Source organism: Madurella fahalii (genome assembly GCF_045866475.1).
Source record: "Madurella fahalii IFM 68171 DNA, scaffold_5, whole genome shotgun sequence".
NCBI lineage: Eukaryota > Fungi > Ascomycota > Sordariomycetes > Sordariales > Madurella > Madurella fahalii.
In genome coordinates, this window is record NW_027263975.1 from 4,840,821 (window position 1) to 4,859,195 (window position 18,375).

At 47.4% G+C, this 18,375-nt stretch overlaps 3 protein-coding genes across 3 annotated transcripts; 1 reads left to right on the forward strand and 2 right to left on the reverse strand.

Moving 5' to 3' along the window:
* Positions 1–1,309: 1,309 nt before the first annotated feature.
* On the reverse strand, positions 1,310–2,403 carry MFIFM68171_10021 (Ichthyin; the record flags this gene model as incomplete). The annotated part of the gene is made up of 4 exons (XM_071065440.1): positions 1,310–1,583; positions 1,632–1,923; positions 1,977–2,244; positions 2,323–2,403. 4 exons carry the CDS (start codon positions 2,401–2,403, stop codon positions 1,310–1,312), a joined length of 915 nt encoding a protein of 304 aa, XP_070921541.1.
* A 5,412-nt stretch (positions 2,404–7,815) lies between these two features.
* On the reverse strand, positions 7,816–8,587 carry MFIFM68171_10022 (uncharacterized protein; the record flags this gene model as incomplete). The annotated part of the gene is made up of 3 exons (XM_071065441.1): positions 7,816–8,000; positions 8,078–8,263; positions 8,326–8,587. The coding sequence occupies 3 exons, from the start codon at positions 8,585–8,587 to the stop codon at positions 7,816–7,818; spliced, it is 633 nt and encodes a 210-aa protein (XP_070921542.1).
* A 1,451-nt stretch (positions 8,588–10,038) lies between these two features.
* On the forward strand, positions 10,039–10,635 carry MFIFM68171_10023 (Heatshock protein Hsp150; the record flags this gene model as incomplete). Its single annotated transcript, XM_071065442.1, has 1 exon — positions 10,039–10,635. The coding sequence occupies one exon, from the start codon at positions 10,039–10,041 to the stop codon at positions 10,633–10,635; it is 597 nt and encodes a 198-aa protein (XP_070921543.1).
* Between the last annotated feature and the right edge of the window lie 7,740 nt (positions 10,636–18,375).

Below are 18,375 nucleotides of genomic sequence, written 5' to 3' on the forward strand. Positions count from 1 at the left end.
GGTCAAGATTCACGGATCGCTGTATATAACTAATACCCATTGAATTAGCTTTTCCAGAATACTAGGGGGCTGAAAATCGCGGTGGATTCAGCTCCTTGCACCCACTTTACGGGCTCCTTGGACACTCCTCACTTCACTAGTCTAATATACTCTCTGTACTCCACCCTAGGTCTGGGCTTGTAAGTCACCTGGCTCTGTGAGTTCCGATGGCCTTGGCGGTCCCAGGCCTTCCGTCTGAGTCCCAAATCCCGGGCTTGTCGCACCGCTATGGATACTCAACTTCTGTCATCGGCCCCAGTTAGTAGTCTTCCACAGATTTTTTTTGAGAAGATAGTTGCCATCACCAAACGCAGTACATATTGCTATATACCAGCTGGCAGGTGCAGGCGGTTAACAGGCTAGCTTAGTGTTGGTCAACGCGGTCATGTTGGAACCGCACAGAGATGCTCACTATGCAGATCCATGCCAGCCGACATCGCCATATTGGCTCCGCTTGGCCTGGTCGTAAGAAGAAGAGCTGGTGCTTACAAGTCTAACAACGAGAACCGAAAGCGCCAATGTGATGAATATCATATAAAGCCGGAAGTCAGTCGGGTAATCAGAATCGTTTAACATATCATCGTCGGCTAATAGCTTGCTCATTTCGGAGACGCAGCGCAAGCTTGTAATCGGGGCTATATTGGTGGCATACGATTAAAATTCCACGAAGAGAAAGATAGGCACTAAGCTATAAGAAAACAACAGCGAACAAAAACGGCTATGTCGAAAAGGGAAGCAAACTTGCATGACGTCCGTGTTGAATGGTCGTGGAAGGGTAGAGAGGTCTCCAGGCTTCCAGATCCAAGTAATATCGTACCTTGCCGTGTCTGCCCACAGAGGTCAGATACATCGGGCGGTTAACTACACCTACTCCAGGGTCTGTACTTCAGCCCCTTTCTCCCTCAGAGGCCTGCGCCTCCATTATTCCTATCTTGTATTTGTTAAGGACATATGATATTGCTAGGACGTCCACGCCTAAGTGATTCGTGTATAGATTTCTTTTTGGTTTTCTGGACTAGTTGCTGAGATAAGCTTTGAGGTAGAAAGGAAGAGTAGTTGGAGCCTGAGGGAAACACTCAGCAGGGTATTCATATATTCTAGACTAGAACAACATTTACAGCTGATTAGTTTAGAAGCTTTTGAAGTTCCGTAATGCCTAGCCTCCGCTCTCCTACTCTCTCGACCGTTGTCCACCAGAGTTATATCCTCGTAGCATATATCCAGGGCTCTCTGCGGTACGCGAGTGCGACCGTCTAGTGCCACCCGTGGACTAGGTATCTCTGCTCGACCGTGGTGAATCTTGTAACCTTACCCTCGCACGAGAAGACCTAATTCCACCCATCAATTCGTATTCCAAGGGCAAGTCGAGGGGTTCTATATTGCTTCCATTGAAATTAAGTAGATACACGCCCGTAAACATGGTAAGGAAGCCGCCAAGGAGCGACACCGACTTGACGTTGTCGGTTACGTTAAATCCTTGAAAGAGGATAAATGAAGCGGTAAGGACGGCGGTCGTGAAGGTGACGTAGTAGATAGGACTAACACTAGCAAAGACATTAGTGACAACATAGACCATGGGATTTGTTGCTTACATGGACTGCGGAAAGACGCTGAGTGCCTTGTTAAAGAAATTCATCTGCACGATGATGCAACTAACGACCACAATGCCAAACAGGTAGGTTGACAAGTGGAGATATTGGTTGGTGCCGGCAATGGTCAACTTGATGGCAATGCCGAAGGCCTTTAGTGTCATGACGGACATGGCCCCGGTTCCGGCGCAGATCGGCAAGTAATAAAAAGGATTCGAGTTGCCGTAGCGAGGACAGACTAAATAGATCATGGCCAAGCAATGGACTGCGGTTACGATGCAGAAGAGCAGGAAGCCTTTAGAGCTAGTCAGTAATCTTTACATCAAGCCCGATAGGGCTAGCACGCACCCGGTTGAACAGCGAATTCGAGAATCTCGTCGATCGATCCGACTTCCTTGTCCGGCGGGGCGTTGGCAACAATCAGAACGGAGCCAACTAGGCACAGAGCACAGCCAAGCTTGCCTGCGACATTGAGCCGCTCTTTCAGAAAATACGCGCTGAGCACGGTGCCGGTGAGCACGCTTAGCGCTCCGAGGGGTGTGACCAACACGGCTGGGACAAACGTGTAGGCGGCGAAGTTGAAGAGCTCACCCGCTCCGTGCATGACCATGCCCGTCTACCATGTCGGGTTCCGGAAGTATTCATGGCCATCCCCCTTGAATCCGTGGCGCTCACTCGCATCCTTTAGTCCAACCTTGATAGTGACATAGCTAGAGCCTATGGCCATAGAAGAGCAGAGAGCCAGGAGGACCACTATATACCGTGTGTCTGACATCGTTGGGGTACGCGGAGCAAGGAAGCCGACCGGCCGTATTCCGTGCCACTGAACGATTATACGCTGGTGCGTTTGAAGCTCGCGCTTGCAGGAGGAGGTTTTCGCCAAGTGTCCCGTATCAGAGATGGAATTGATTGGGTTTAGCTGGCGGAAGAATTTTTCCTAGGTGATGATCAAGGGGACCTGATTGCGTGTCGCAACTGAAACAAGACGCCAACATTAGGCGGTAACCCTGGGCAGAATTGCCGGCACGTATGCAGGTGTAATTGGTGGATTCGGGCCTTGTCCGGGAGGTTAATAATCAGGGTTTTGTTCGGTACTCCGGGCTCTCGACCCCTGGTCTGAAATGATACCTGTAGGAAATCATGCCGAACTAAATAGTTATTTGGCTTCTCTGGATTTCAGTACAGATATAGGACATAGAAGCGCCGTTCTTACTTCAGTGCGGGTGGAAAAAGGATCCTCTCCCAAATGATTTTTATTTTTTTCCCATCCCGTTTTATTACCCCTCCCCCTCCTCCTTTTTCCAAAGCCCAACGAAAGGCAGCACATGCACAAGTCGGCAAGACAGCCCTATAGTTAGTCGTTGTTCGTACGAGGGAGTGTCTGGTTTATATCAGCACGAGTAATGGCTGAGGGTAACCGAGTTTAAGTTATGGGCCTCCGTTTTAGAGTTAGGAAAGCATGCTAAACCGAGGAGTGTAGGGTGGAAGACAGGGATCTCGTTTTTGCCAGGATACACTCGGAAATTGACCCGCTGACATCGCTGTGAGGCAAGTGCCAGATAACTTGTAGAGTAGAACATAGCTCATTGCGGAAACCGATTTAACATATCTACATTCTATAATATAGAAAATTCAGCGACTCCTACAACAAACTACTCGTTTTGTGCAGTACGCCGATAGCGTGGCGAGCTAATTTTAAAAGAAAATTCTAGGCCAGCGTAGTAACCTGATATCGTGTCAACCGTGCTTGCGAAATAAGCTCTGCGCGCGCAAGCAGGAAGGCACTGTGGATGATGTTCAAAGTCGTGACTTCAACTGTGAGCTTTTGCCGGACCCAGTTACGCAACTCCATGGCCATCAGCGAGTCAACGCCGATGCTGTCAAATGACCTGTCGAGGTGCATGTCTTCGGGGGATTTCAGCAAAAAGCTGACAAAGCTGAATAAGGCCGATCCAGAAGCCGATGCAATCACTTGCCTAGTGCTCTCCGTTGTTATGATCTCGGGTGAGGATGCTGCCTGCGCAAGCATTCCCTCACCTCATCCTGATGCGTAGAGGAGTGGGCAGAAGTGTCGGTTGTACTATGGAAGTTGTGATAGAAGCTCATCCTGGGATCTCTCTTCCATAATACCCGAACTTTTTCGTCTCTGACGAGCTTTGTTGTCAGGAGACCGAGTATGACTGGGCTTGTATCGATGTAACCCGCGGTAGGCGACTGCTTCTTTAACGGCTTGAACCTTGGGATAGCCAGTACGAAAGCGTCGAGAACGCCTTGTTCTCGCAACAAGTAAGTGCTGCTGCTCTGCGTGTAGGCCAATACCTTTTGATTTTGCGAGACATAGCCTGCATCTCCCACAGCGCCCAGGTCAATTACCCATGCCGGAAGTCCATTTGCGTGTTGGTACTGAACAAAAGCATCTAGGTAGGTGTTGCCGCACCGTAATTGACTTGACCTCACTGCCCAGCAATTCCACTGCAAGTTCCGAACGGGATGAAGAAGTCTAGGTCCGAAGTCACAACTTCGTGTAAGTTCTACGTGCTCTGCACTTTCAGTTGCGTGACGGTTGTCCAATCGTCAAAAGTCATTTCGGTCGCCGAAATATCCTGGATGGGGTTCAGTATTTATCCGGAGGAGTAGGACGGGATACAACGAACCTTCAACGCCATGGACATGTTAAGTGTGCCGGCTATCGGCGCTGAGGCTCCCTGAACTGCTGCCTCCATATCGGCTTTGCAGCTGACGCTACTGGCGAAAACTTGTGTCGAGAATCCTTGGCTTTGTAGCTCTGGTATGAAGTTTCACTTATCCTGATGGGAATCTCCGGATCGGGCCAGGAAAACGATATGGCGTGCCCTTTCTCCACCATCCCAGCCACGACTACCTTTCCTAGACCGCCTAGACCTCCGATCACCAGATAGGCACGGTCGAAGCTCAGCCCAGGATTGGGAGCTGCCTTAATAGATGCAAGGATCTGCGGACCGTCGTGCATGTTGACAATCATCTGGCCAATGTGCTGGCCTGCCTGCAGGACCCGGAGAGCGTCTTGTACATCTGATACTGCAAATATCTTTTCCAGGGGTAGCGGCTTCGTGACACCCGACCGAATTAGTTCCATGCATCTTTCTACGGCGCTTTGCCAACTTATAAGCCGACGAGCAATTCAGAGTTAACGTCAAAAGTAAAGCACGAACAAGCACTTACGGAACAGCTCCAGCAGACCGATGGCAAAATATGCGGCCAAGGTCCAGGCCAACGAAGCTACGTTTGAGTTCGAAGACATCTATGCTAAGTTTGCCAGCCTGTGGAAGTTTACGCTAACACTGGCCTTGTGGTCCTTTGGCCACAGCTAGCTCTACAGGAACACGCAGGGACGCTTCTTGGAATGGGACTGGATTTGGATGTTAGCGCACGTAATAGCAACATCCCGGAAGACAACGCACTCTTAGGGTTGGGTCAGTTGAAGAAAATGTTGGGCGGGATTGTCCGGTTCTCGAGCGAGAGGACGGCGTTAGCTACGCTTGTAATTTCGGCTGCGCCTTCCGGATGCCCGACGTTCGGCTTGACCTAGTGCAACGGCTTAGATGCAGCTTAAGTGCGTCTTTTCGTCACTGATGTGATCAACACCCCTTTCTCGCCAAAGATGTTTGCAACCGCGGTCGCTTCCAATGGGTTGCCGACTTGCGTGCCTGTATCGTAGCACTCTACATATGCTGTCCGAGAGAAATCCTTGAGACCGGCGACTGAGTATGCACGACGAATAAGGGCTTCCTGAGCAATCGGGCTAGGGGCCATGATTCTTGCCGAGGTCCCAGCGCTTCTGCCATCACAGTTGGAAGCAGTTGCACGAACGACGGCACGAATCGGATATCCGATATCGATAACATCGCTCAGCTTCTTGATGTTAGAGCATGTTGAATGCCTCGCCGCGATCATATCCATCTGCACAAGCGTTAAAAGTTTTGCAGGTGACAGTCGGCGATATGATGCCCTGATCCGAGAACGTCAGCAGCATGCAGGGGAGAAGATGAAGCTGCTTCCGGCGACGAGGGCAGAGGAGCAGTGTCCTAAGCGGATGGCATCGCAGACGAGATGCAATGCGTATTTGACGAAAAGCAACGAGTCTTCACAGTTAGACTGGAGATGTGTCTGTCCACATGGAGCCTTTGCGGCATGCGACATGGGCATTGTATTACCCGGGAACATATAAATTGCACTCAAAGATAACCGATTGGCAAAGAAAGCGTCCTCATAGCCTGTGACACGGTAGATCCGGACTGGTGTGTCTTCTTGGAATTTAGGTCTCGCCAGTCCTGCCCAAGGATGCCGACGGAGCAACCAATATCGTATCGCGCCAAATGGTGGCGCCAGCATTTTCTATACATTCCCAGGCGACCTCGAGCAGTTATCTCTGTTGGGGGTCGAGTCGTTCCAATTCCTTCTTAGGAAAGGAAACGGATGATGTGTCAAGCTGTTTGCTTCCAACATCCTCGAGAAAGTAACCTAGGGGTTACCAAAGAGCCCCTTGGGTGGGGATGTTCTGTATCGAAGCTGTCAACGTTGTACCGGTCTCAGGTACAGTATAGAGACCGTGCTTTTTGTTGGTCAACACCTCCCAGAAGTTCCTGCCGTTTTGAACCCCACCCGGGGGGGGGGGGGACACAGCCATCCCGAGAATAGCGATCGGTTCAAAGTTTGTATCGCTTCCATTGTCTAGCAGGTACCTCTCAGCGCCCGGAGCATTAGGAAGAACCTATTCCCTCATATTTGGGATCCGGGTTTAAGCCAGACTCTGATCGTTACGGCGTAGAATGGATGTTTCCGGGCTGAAGCAAACTCACTCTTTGTAAGTGTTGAGGTTTAACGTAGAGGAGGAACGCAAGAAGATAATAGAGATTAACTGAGAGCTTTGGGAAGCACGATTACTTGTATTGGGAGGATAAGTAGAATCAGAGAGAGCAAGTATAGCCTTAGCGCACATAGAGGAATCTAGACTGACCCTTTGGTAGTAACTCAAGTGATAATTTAGACGGTTGGCTGGTACCTCTCAGCCGCAATATTACATATGCAAGGTGCCCTAGATTTGAAATTGGAAACGAGTGGAATTCCATTGATTTTGACCTAGCTAAGCTCCTTTAGAATCAACATAGGAGCGGCTGCAGTTATAGCGTGTAGATGAAGGCAAGGTGTATTACGGAAGCAACCTTAACTAAGTTACTCTGATAACGGAACCCTTACCGCTAACGCGCTTGCTCTTTAGCATTGTCGGATAACGAGTAAGAAGATAACAGCTGGTAACCTCAAGGAGTTTCAGAGGTTCCTAAGTCTTGTCAAGTAACTGCACCTGGTATAACCTGCGCACTAGCACATAACTACTTCACTCCGTTGCTACTAAGTACATTGATTAACTCGTCGCTTGTAAATAAGTCTTTAATGAACTTCATGAGGAGTTAGATTATTGCTTCCAACGTTGTAACGGTATAACAACGTGGTACCCCACATACGTCCGAAAGCCCCGTGATGCTCGTGCCATCGGAGGAGACAATCTCTTCAACCAGCGTGTTCTTTTCTAGAGAATCCTTAGTTATTGCTCTTTGGGATATTCTAATTTCCGGCTGACTCTCGCCTCACAGCCCTGTATTGCATGGTGCAAAGGCTTGCCAGATCGATCACATAACACACCGTTTTATATAGAGTAATGGTAGCAAAGTCTTTCTCATCAGAATGCTGATAGTTGCCAAGACTTATAAGCAGGGCCGTCCCACCTATTACTCCTAGACAGGACAATCAATTTAGTACTCTTTTCTATACCTGTTGCAGGCTCAATTAATGCTTTCTTTATATACAAATCGATCTCCCTCTCACCAGAGGGAGTTCTATCTATATATGTTGTTTTGACCTCGTTCAAGCTATAGGAACCTAATCTATAGTACTATCGTCTGGCCTATCTCGTCTATTTTATCTATCTGGTATTTAGCTACCTTTGCTATCCCCTTGTCCTGATAGGTATGTGGGTGTAGTTGTATGTGTCTGTACCATTTCACTATATATATTTTACACTGAAGCGATCACTTTATCTATCAAAGATATAGACTGGTTCTTATATGATACCAATGCCACTTGTATCGCTCCAAGGTGAGTTTGTAACTGTTCCGCACCACACAACAATCCTCTCAAACAGAACTCGCTCTCATTGAGGCACCGCCGCGACGTTTCCTATATTCGTAACGAGTTTCTTCGCGACACCGCCGAGACACCAGCACGTCCCTGACGTCTGTGAGCCTGTGCCTAACACGTTCCAAGTGCATCCGACGTCGCGGCGGTCCTGAACATAGTTCATTGTATTGCATAGATTGAGGCAGTCGTCCCACGTTGCTGTGACGAAGGATGCGAGCGTAAACTTGCCATCATCGGCGAAATCCGAGTCGCACGACTGAGGTACCGCAAGTTACCTAGTGGCCGAGTCACAATGGTGTTATTAGCGCCTGGACAGATGTTGGACGGCTGTGGGACGCCTCCCGACACCGATGTTGAGGAGATAGTGGCCGTCGATGTCGATGTTGGTGCGGATGATGTTTGCGTAGACGACGGTGGTAACGAGGAGGCAGCGAGCCCTGGGTTTGCGAGGCTGGTGGGCACTGGCAAATCACTAGCTATTAGCATTACCAAGCTCGCCTTTCTTAACCGCATTGAAACGTACTGCTATTGAAGGTATTGGCGTACTGCGCCTTGCTCAACGCATTGCCCAGCCCAACACCCAACCCTACAATGGTGATAGCTAGAACCGCCATAGCGATAGTGAGCCAGAAAATCGCCCTCGGGAGACCGCATATCCGGTTTCTAGATGACAGTGCTTCGCCACTGCCGGCTACGGGATGAAGCTTCCGAGGCTGCCCGCTGCTGACAACTTCGAGGCTAGAGTCATTTAAGACTTCGAGGCCTTCATAAGGAGCTACCTCCATTGTGGGGAAGATGTACAGTACTGGCGGTACTCCAGCTCCATCACCTCGTTTCTCGCTGCGACCCCATTTTACGTTACTTCGCTACTTCCTGAATCTTAAAGGTACGGCTTTAGCACGCAAATCACACTAGCCTTCCGGCTATCTAGTAAGAAGATAGCTTCACTGGGTTTTATTTTGAAGAATTTGTTCTCGGTAGAGATATAAGCGTAGTAGCAGCGGCACCTGCCCACTTCGGTATCTACCAGGTTGTAAGCCAACCGGCTACGGATACAACTATCTGGTATCGTAGGTACCTTCTTTACGATAGGCTGTGTGATGCTCTACGATAAGTTCTATGCTAGGGCCTTGGACTAGCTACTAGTCTTCTACCTGTGAGATCCGGAAGAACGGTATAAAGGGCTTGATTAGACTATTAGGCAATGAGGAGAGCAAGGCTATAACTCTAAATAGAATTATTATCTACTCTAGCTGGACTAATAAGGGGGTAACTTAGGGATTAGTCGTACCTAAGGCTAGGCGCCTGTCGAGGTGTAGCAGTAGCAGGTTATTAAGAACCATTTCATACAATTGCACCTGGAATTGAGATTCACTTCTCAGTCGCCTATGAGCTCTAAACGTATGTTAACAAATGAATTTTGACCATGCTGTGAATCTGGACCGACTTTCCTGTGACAACATCAGTGTGTAAGCAGCAGACGGGACAGATGACATCATCTCAGTAAGCGCCAGTACAACATAGCTAGAATACGGGACCTACCCTACTTAGAATGGAATACGGGTTCACAGGGGCAAATTTTCTCCTGCTGGAAATGGGATGGCGTAACAAACATCTACTAGCAGTGCAATGTTACCCGACGAGGCATTGCATACCAACCCTGGTATGCAGATCTCTGAATGTGATCACCTGGTATAGGAAAAACCAATACTCGACAGTTTCCGACGTGGATATTAATTAACATCTTGGTCAGAAATTTTAATTTATTAGTAAGAGGCGTTTTAAGAAGAACTTTTGATAGGTATGGTAGGGAATAAGAGATATTAACTATTTCTCCGCCAGTGACAACTCGATATCTTGGTTTGGGTGTTGCCGCCGATTCCGCTTTGATCTCGTATATCTAACTGGAACGCGAACAAAATTCTCCCGCCTCGGCCTTATTACCCCTATCAATGTCCCGGTTGGCGGGCGGGCCGCATATACGAATCTGTCAATGTTCGTGCTCGCGACTGCGTAGCATTGCACTGACAGGGGACTCCGGTTCCCGTATGTGACATCGCTACCAATCAGTAATTGCATACAATTGGCAGTGTATGACGAGCATTTTCTCGAGAAACAGAGTATAAAAGAGATGAGCGCTTCGATCTGAACCAATATTTATCACCAGTCTTAGGTACATCGTCGGACAGTCTTCACTCCATACATCAATATCCAGACACTCACCTTGTCTCCGAAAATGCGTATCCTTGCTGCCCTTCCGGCCTTCATGGCCCTTTTCTCCGTCGCATCCGCTCAAACTTTCCCCAACCAATCCGGTCCCTACGGCCTCAAAGTCACCTCAGACGACGCCGTCATCAATGGCAAATACCTCTACGCATGTCACTCGGGAGCAGCTATCGAGCAGCTCTGCCTTGGCGACAAGGGCGAGCATCCCTCCACCTTCGGTTCTTACTACTTCAACTCGTCCGACTGGTCCGAGGAATTGAATGGTTCCAAGACGGGCATTCTTGTTTGGAATTTGCCTCTCCAAGACACCTTCGCCAGTTCCGCCTTGACCTTCAGCTACAGCCCAGCTAGCAACGTCGCCCTGCTCTACTTCATCCCCGGCGATCAAAATGCAGCAACAGTTGCTTTCGACGCTGACGACAATTTGTTTGTAGCTGCGTATGTGGATGACACCCTCACGCCGGGTGGGTCCAAGGCGTTTTACCACTGGAAAGTGTGCAATACGCAGTTTGGCGGGTACAGATACCAGGCACTCGCCTGGGTTACTGTAGGAACCCCGATTAATGAGAGTTGCAAAGGGGTGAACGTGACGAGGGAGGTGATTTGAGCCTCTCACGCGGGTTGTTGTCCGAAAAGCGGAGATATGGAAAAAGGGATGGATATGTGAAAGTTAGAGAGGGGAGATTGGTAGCATAGATAACTTGAGATTTAAGATTTCCCATAGCTCCCGATAGGTTGCTAGGGCTCATTTGAGGAACAAGTTCGTGATGGCTCATCTAAGAGTACTTCTGGAACCTTACATATTACAGTGGCCAGATGCTGTAATGTTAAATCGCAGGACTGCATTTCAAGTAACTAGGCAACTAATCATCTTCCGGCTAATGACAATTGTAATGAGTCCGAGTTCCTCAAATTCATACTGCGATTTTAAATCCTTGTCCTTAGTATAAGAGCTCTATATATAGAGAGCAATGACTCGTAGAGAGCATCAGGTTCCTAAGGTCTGGAAACAACGAACTGGTCGGTGCATTTGGTTTGTTGTCTGTTCGCGAGTGACTGAACTCAGCGGCAACGTTGTGAATAACCGGTTGGCTGCTGAAATCCAATTCGCGCATTCTATGGACATTGTTGGCAGGGCAGTCTAACATACCATTGATACGGGCGGCCAGGAATCACGGGCATCCGGGCCACCATTCTCTGACACTTCTCCAGTTACCCAGGTTATAGGAGGCTTAGCAGCGCTAATTTGACGGAAGTTAACAAGTGAACATTCTTGTGATAACGTATATTATAAACGAGCTGACTATATAAGCGAGCTGACCACTTTCCACTACCTCACTACAACTATTCTCAATGATAACACTACTAGGAAATAACAATAACTGAACCAGAAATAGATGAATCAGACGATTCTCCAGCCTCCTGATATGTACGTATATTATGGCTGGGCTTGCCGTACGTACTACAGCACCGAATCTTCGTACTAGACCCCCCTGTACTACCACTATCTTGTCGTCTTTCGTGGATTATCTACTTATCTGCAGCCTTTTGATCCAGTAGATCCTGTGTCTCTTGTACGGTAAAAGACCCTCCAAGTCATAAACGTGTTTTTTAGCTCTCCGTCGCTTACTAATCCCCTTATTAGCCTTTTATAGTGCCGAGACCTCTGTATGTAAAAGAGCTACTTCGTGTATTACAGCCATCGTACCTTTGGCTAATTGGTCTATAGCAGCTAGTATAGATGTCGAAGAACTGCCTTGGTAGATGGATATCCGGCCTTTGATAAGGTCTTTCTATAAGTTAGCTCCTCGGGGGTTTTGTGGTGTTTGAGATTGCTAAGGTAGTGCCGTATCTAGTTGCGAGATTGGTGGAGTTGGGGTTCGGAGACGTATATCCATCTTAGAAATGACTCTTTCTGGATTGTACGGCATAAGACCTACTCCGGTAAAAGCTCCTTAGATATTCTTCTCAGTAAAAGAATTAAAAAATGCTGCTCTGAATGCATAAAGGAAGTCCAATTTAGTGATGTATATAATATGTATACATATAAATTCCTCGATTTAGTAGCTGTAAGCCCTCTTAAACGGTCTAAAACAACTGATATCTAATAGTTAGACTAGGTATAAGGAGTGTAGAGGTATATAAAGTATAATAATATTATGTTCCTGGTAGTAAGTCTCGAATTAGTGAGTTGGGGAAAACAGTCCACAGAGGGCAGGGTCCCTCTTGTAACGAGAGTCTCCAGACGAAGGTCAGGAGGACCCGCCGAATGATGCTGGATGATGTCACGATACAGGATAGATAAGAACCCCGTGAGGGAACTCTCTCACGCGGGGCACTTCTGATCCGCAAGGATCAGTCTCTGTGTAATTGATAGGAGGCTGTTCACCAAGATATCGCCCGCTGGTCCAGGTCTTTTCGGTATCAAGACATCGTGGTCCATCTCCCTCAACGTGTTCCCAGAACAACCCCTTTACAGGGCGGTAGTATCGTCGGTCTTCGTAGTGGTCATCTTGTTTAGTTTGATCGTTACTCTTGCGTTGCACTTCCAACAGTTGTTGATAATCGCGTTGATCGCATCTTAGGTGCGTATCTGACTGAAGTTCCTGATCGTGGAAGCAAAGATCGATTGCCAGGCTTATAACTGTTGGAACTACTGTCTGTAGCACCTACTTAATTAGTTAGGCTCGTTGGGCACAGATCTATATCGGATGCACAGCACCTCTGAACGTTCGGAGTTCAATTTAGGATGCAAATTTAGGATCGAAAATTCAGGATGTCTTCTTTTCTTCCTTGTCTAACGGAGGTGAACTTCCTTCTTATTCCCAACTTCCTGGACTACGGAGACCCGGGTTGACGGGTCTCTGAGAGATCAGATCACACTTATCCGAGTCGCACTAATCCGGATCACACTGATCCGGGTTCGTGTTTTACAGATCCAGGATCTAGCTTCTTGACCCTTTTGACACAACCCTTTTTGACACACCCCCTTAGATTCACCTATTAAGGGCTTGAATCTAGACTTCTCTCTTACAGACTGGGTATCTGCGTCAGCCCTAGTTACTTGATAAATCTTTGGTGCAAGGGGTAGTTAAGAGCCTTGGTCAGTCCGTCTGCCATCATCTTGGCTGAGGGCGTATATTCCACCTTGATTTTCTTGCTTGCCACTTCCTGGTGCAACCAGTGGTTGTGAATATCCATATGCCGTAGTCGGGTCTGGAGGGTAGCTACTTCAGCTATAACAAGTCATATAGTCTGCTGATTGTCATACTGAATCTTGATGTAGTGGTCGTCTAGTTTGACTGACAGTTCGGCCAGTAGTCAGCTTATGAAGAGAGACTCTTTAGCGGCTTATGCTAAGGCCAGTAATTTGGCCTCTGTAGTAGATGTGGTAACGGTTTCTTACTTATTGGCCCTCCAACCCACAAGCCTACCAAACAACTTTATAGTGTATGCCTGAGAGCTCTTTCGATCAAGGCTGTTATCGGCGAAGGAGGCGTCGTTAGCAACAACGTAGTCGTCGCCACCCCCTAATTGCAGAGCCATTTTACGTATGTGATGTAGGTAGTGGAGGACTTGGTCTACGGCTTTGTAGTGCTAGGGCCCAGGGTTAGTATTAAATCTGACTAGCTATAATACTACAAAGGCTATATCGGGCCTTATAATTACAGCGGCGTATAGGATAGATCCAGTCTTCCGCTAATAACTGGTAATTGACGAGTACTCTGCTTTACCATCGTACGGTAACAATTTGGCTATAGCCATTGGGATCTTGGCCATTGGGCTCGTCGTAGCTAGGTTGACAATCTTGTCAAGGTAAGCCGTTTGTGATAGCCGGATCAATCCTTTGGATCGGTCCCTTATAACTTCGATGCCCAGGAACCATCGTAAGTTATCCCCGCCTATAAGTTAGTACTTTCGTTGTAGTAAGTTGATCAGTGTCTAGGCGATAACTGCCTTTTCTTTCTTATAACCTAAGACAATATCGTCGACATAGAAGAAAATCAGGATTCCGTCCTTGATTAGGATATAGGGCTCGTGTAGGACGGCCTAGAACCCTAGGGTCGAGAGAGTCGTCTTAAGTTCTTTTTGCTAAAGCAGTGCTGACTCGCAAAGGCCGTATAGAGCTTTCTTCAGCCGTAGAACTTTACTAGGACTTTTATAGCTAGGAGACATCTGTATATAGATAGCATCTTCTAGAGTAGCGTTGATAAAAGCGTTGACTGCGTTGAACTATTTTAATTCGAGGTCGAATCTAGCTGCAATAGCTATAACGATACGAAATGATCTAGCAGCGAGGGTAGCTACATAGGTCTCCTATGCCGATGGTTTTTATTAGTTACCTCTAACAACCAACCTTACTTTACATTTCTTGAAGGTTCCATCTTAGTTGAACTTGTAGATATATACCCACATATATCCTAAGACGTACTTATCTTCCTTCTACAGCTCTTGCCGGTTGACCTCGGTCCAATAGTCTATTTCAGCATTCACTCGCAAGTAATCCTTTTCGGCTTGGATAAATTAATCCTTAAATGGGTGGTCTTTGAGCTGGTAGTGCCACCTCGGCAGTGGAGGTAAATCTTGGCTGTGGAGGGTCTATAGGCCGCTAGGCCGTCTAGCAAGTCGTTATACCATTACCTTCGTAAGTGCCTGACCATTACGTGTACTAGCCGGTTGCTATAACCGTCCTGCTATAAAAGCAGCTATCCAGGGTTTGAAGATTAGATTCAGTACGGCTTGATAATTAGCTTATTAGATCGAAGCTGCAAGTAATGCAGCCGGTGGTGTCAAAGGAGGTGTAGGATACAGCTCAAATCTTGAGGACGTATATAGAAATTGCACCTCTTCTTCGGCCTCTTCTTCAGCCGCTTCTTCGGCCACTTCTTCAGTTGCTTCTTCAGCCTAGTCCTCGTCGATATCTAGTATCGGCTATTCGACAACTTCTTCTTCTAGTGCTGTAGATTTTAGTACCTCTAGTTCGGGTAGTTGTATCGTTGCAAGGAGGTAGCTCAGTTCGTCGAATTGGAGATGCAGGCAGTTGTCCTTTAAGGTTTGGATATCCCCGTTAAAGATCTCCTCTTCGTTGAATATCACATCCCTTGTGCTGATCACCTTATTGGTTACCGGGTTCCAGATTCTGTAGATATTTGAAGAGCTGTATCCGATAAAGTAACCGATCTAGGCTCTTGGTTCCAGCTTTGGGTTCCATTGCCGAAGATTCTTCGGCTTATTGAATACCCCTTTTTAGGCACTTGTTGTCAAGGCAAAGGCTTTACAGCCGTAAGCTCGGAGATGAGCTTGGTCTAGCTTCCTATCTTCCACTACTATACCGTCTCTATAGGTAAGGTAGGTATGGAATCGATCGTACAGGGTCTTCCAGTTATACCCGTATTTAGGGGTCCAGTTATATAAATAGACTGCAGCTCTGGCAATCTCTGGCCAAAGTATTACAGGAAATTTAGCACCGGCTCGCATTGCCCTAATCTTTTCTATGATCATACCCCCTGAGCGTTTGGCGCCCCCATTTTACGCTAGCGTATTAGGTGTCGAAGGTTCGACCTTAATGAAGCGTCGTGTGAAGACAGCCTTGATAACTGGCTAATGGAATTCATTGTCGTATTCTACTACCTTAGGCTGTAGTTAGTATTATTGCTCTAGGGTACTAAAGAAATGATCGAGTGCTGAAGTAATGGACTTGGCCTCTCTGTCTTGAAGGTAGTAGTCCTAGGCTAACCCGGACCATCTGTCGACTATTAACAATAGATATCGGTAGCCGTTGTAGCCTTCTTTGAAGTCGAAGAGGTCAATGGCAAAGCGTATGCCTGGACCTTCGGTGTGGACTCTAGGTTGTCGCCGGATTCGAAGCTTAGCCTTAGAGACTCCACATGCCTTACATTCGACTGTGGTAAGCCCCTTAATCCGTACGCCTTATGTATGCTGGACGAAGTGTTCCAACGCCTGTGGGCCAGGATGGCCAAGCCGTAAATGCCACAAGTCAGCAATCGCTTTGCTAGGGCTGTCTTTTAGTGTAGGTATTGAACCCATTATGGCGTACAATGAAGGCTGCGTTGGAGTAGGTACGAGGTAGGTCTTCTAGGACAAACTGGTCGTATCGATCCACTAGGTAGCCGAGGACGAGGCCGTTGGATCTCCATAGGTAGTTGTTGCCAGGACTTGTATCCCACCAGATCCCTTATTTTTGCAGTTGCCGTAAAGACACTAGGTTACAGATAAATCTAGGGCAGTAGGCCACATCTCGAAGCCATAAGACGTAGGTAGTTTATCGGCACTGCCTTATCTTTTGCCATCGAGGTCGTGACGGCTAGCGCCCCTAAATCTGGATATCCACATCTCCGTACCCTTAGATAGGTACTGGGCTATCGCCGGCCCATACGTAGTCGCCAGGCTCGGCCTTCTTATAATTATTGAACCTATGTCTTTGGTTAAAGATATAAATAGTAGTTCCAGAGTCTAAGATAGCTGAATTTTTCAAAGGATACTCAGCTATTAAGAAAGCTGTCTTTACAACCAGAAAACTACCAGGGCAGTGGCCGATTTTCCGGCATAGTCAACTCTGTGACTCCATCTAATACTTCAGCTTCTCGACTTCTTTTTGCAACGTCGGATCCTTTAAGGCTTTGTCGACCCTGATCCGAACGTAGTCTCTTTCAGTAAAACCTTTAGGTGCTAATTCTGGAAAGGCATAGTAGTATCACTACAAATGGTGGAACTGGCTACAACAGGGATATGTGGTTATGGCTGTGTCTAAGGCCTTCCTTGGTTCTATTTTAGGTCTTTTGCCCTCTAGGGTCTCGGCTTTGCCCGGAGCTTTACTCTGCTTTTTAGGCTTGCCACTGCCAGAGCCACCCTATTGCGTTCGTTGACTATTGTTTTGTTCCCCCCCATTACTACTAAGGCCGACTTCGCTATCAGAAGTATCCTCCTGATAGACCTCTTTACCACCTTTTGTGGTAGCGAAGGAAGGGCTAAATACGCCTTTTGCTATCCGGTGGCTACCCGGTCTGCAGGCTCTTGTTGACTGCTTTACCTCCTCCCGAAAGTCGTTAACCACCTCTATGTAGGTCAAGGTTAACTGTAATACCTTTACTCCTTTTACTAGTTTATAGGCCATAACCTAGTGACTTATAATCGGCTTTACTGTATTAATGAAATCCTAGAACCAAGCGTTTGTCAATAGAGCCTTAGAAACTTTCTTCCTTTAGGCATTAGAGAGCGCTTGCTCCCAATTTTCGGACCACCTGATTAGGTCCTTGGGGACTCGTATAAGGGGTTTAACGGCTTGTCGATAGATTTCGCGAGTATCTGAGAGTACCTTGTTATAACTGATACCAGCTTGAGTTTAAAGAGCCAAATACCATTCTGAGATTGTCTCGGTCAGATTATAGGAAGTAAGCTGGTATGTGAACTGACTGTCTTTAGAATCTACTGCTTCAGCTACTCGATCTTATCGGCTTGTTGCTCGTACTTCTTGAGCTCAGCTTGGTAAATAGACTATTCGAGTTGGAAGGTACGAAAACCGTCTGCTATGAGATCGCCGACTCCAATTGCTGACGTAGTTGATCCCGTAGCCGGGGTTGCCGTCTGGTCGTCCTCAACCATAGATTCGGTATAGCCTCTAGCCGTAATAGTTGACTGGGTAGGACTCTTGTGCTTGTGATGTGCTGGGTCCGGAGCCGTAGGCTCGTTGAGAAATGGGGTCAGACCTTGAATCTGGGCCTACTTATTCCCGGCAACGGCCTGGGCTTGGAACTGCAGGTTCCAGGATTCCTAGTCGTCAGAGCTAGTTAGAAAAATAGTCTTTTCGTTGTTGACAGTTGTCATCTTGAATCGGATTCAGAGATGCTTTTGATTGTACTTCCTTTATTAGCTTGCTAATCAGAGGTTGAGCGAATGAGACTCTTAATTGTCGGAAACACGGCACCTCTGAATCTTGGGAAATGACAGTTTAGGATTTTATATGTCTTATGTTGATTGTATTGATTGTCCCTGTTGTGTTCATCTCGTCTGTCCCATCTATCTTTACTAGAGAGTTTGCTCCTTTTATAGACGAGATACGCGTACAGGATGACGTCCGTATAGTGGCGCAGTTAGCTGCCAGCCTGCTTTAGCTGACTAGAATACATAGGTTTGACTCCTGCACTAGATCCTGTGATCCTGATCCTTGGACTAGCGCCTGACCCTTTTGACAGACGACACCACCACAAATCGGGTCCTTGCAGTCTAAGCAAGGTCAAAACAACATGTGCAGATAGAGCTCCCTCTGATCAGAGGGAGATCGCTTTGCACGCAAGGAGAGCTCGTCAATTGAGCTTGCAACAAGTGT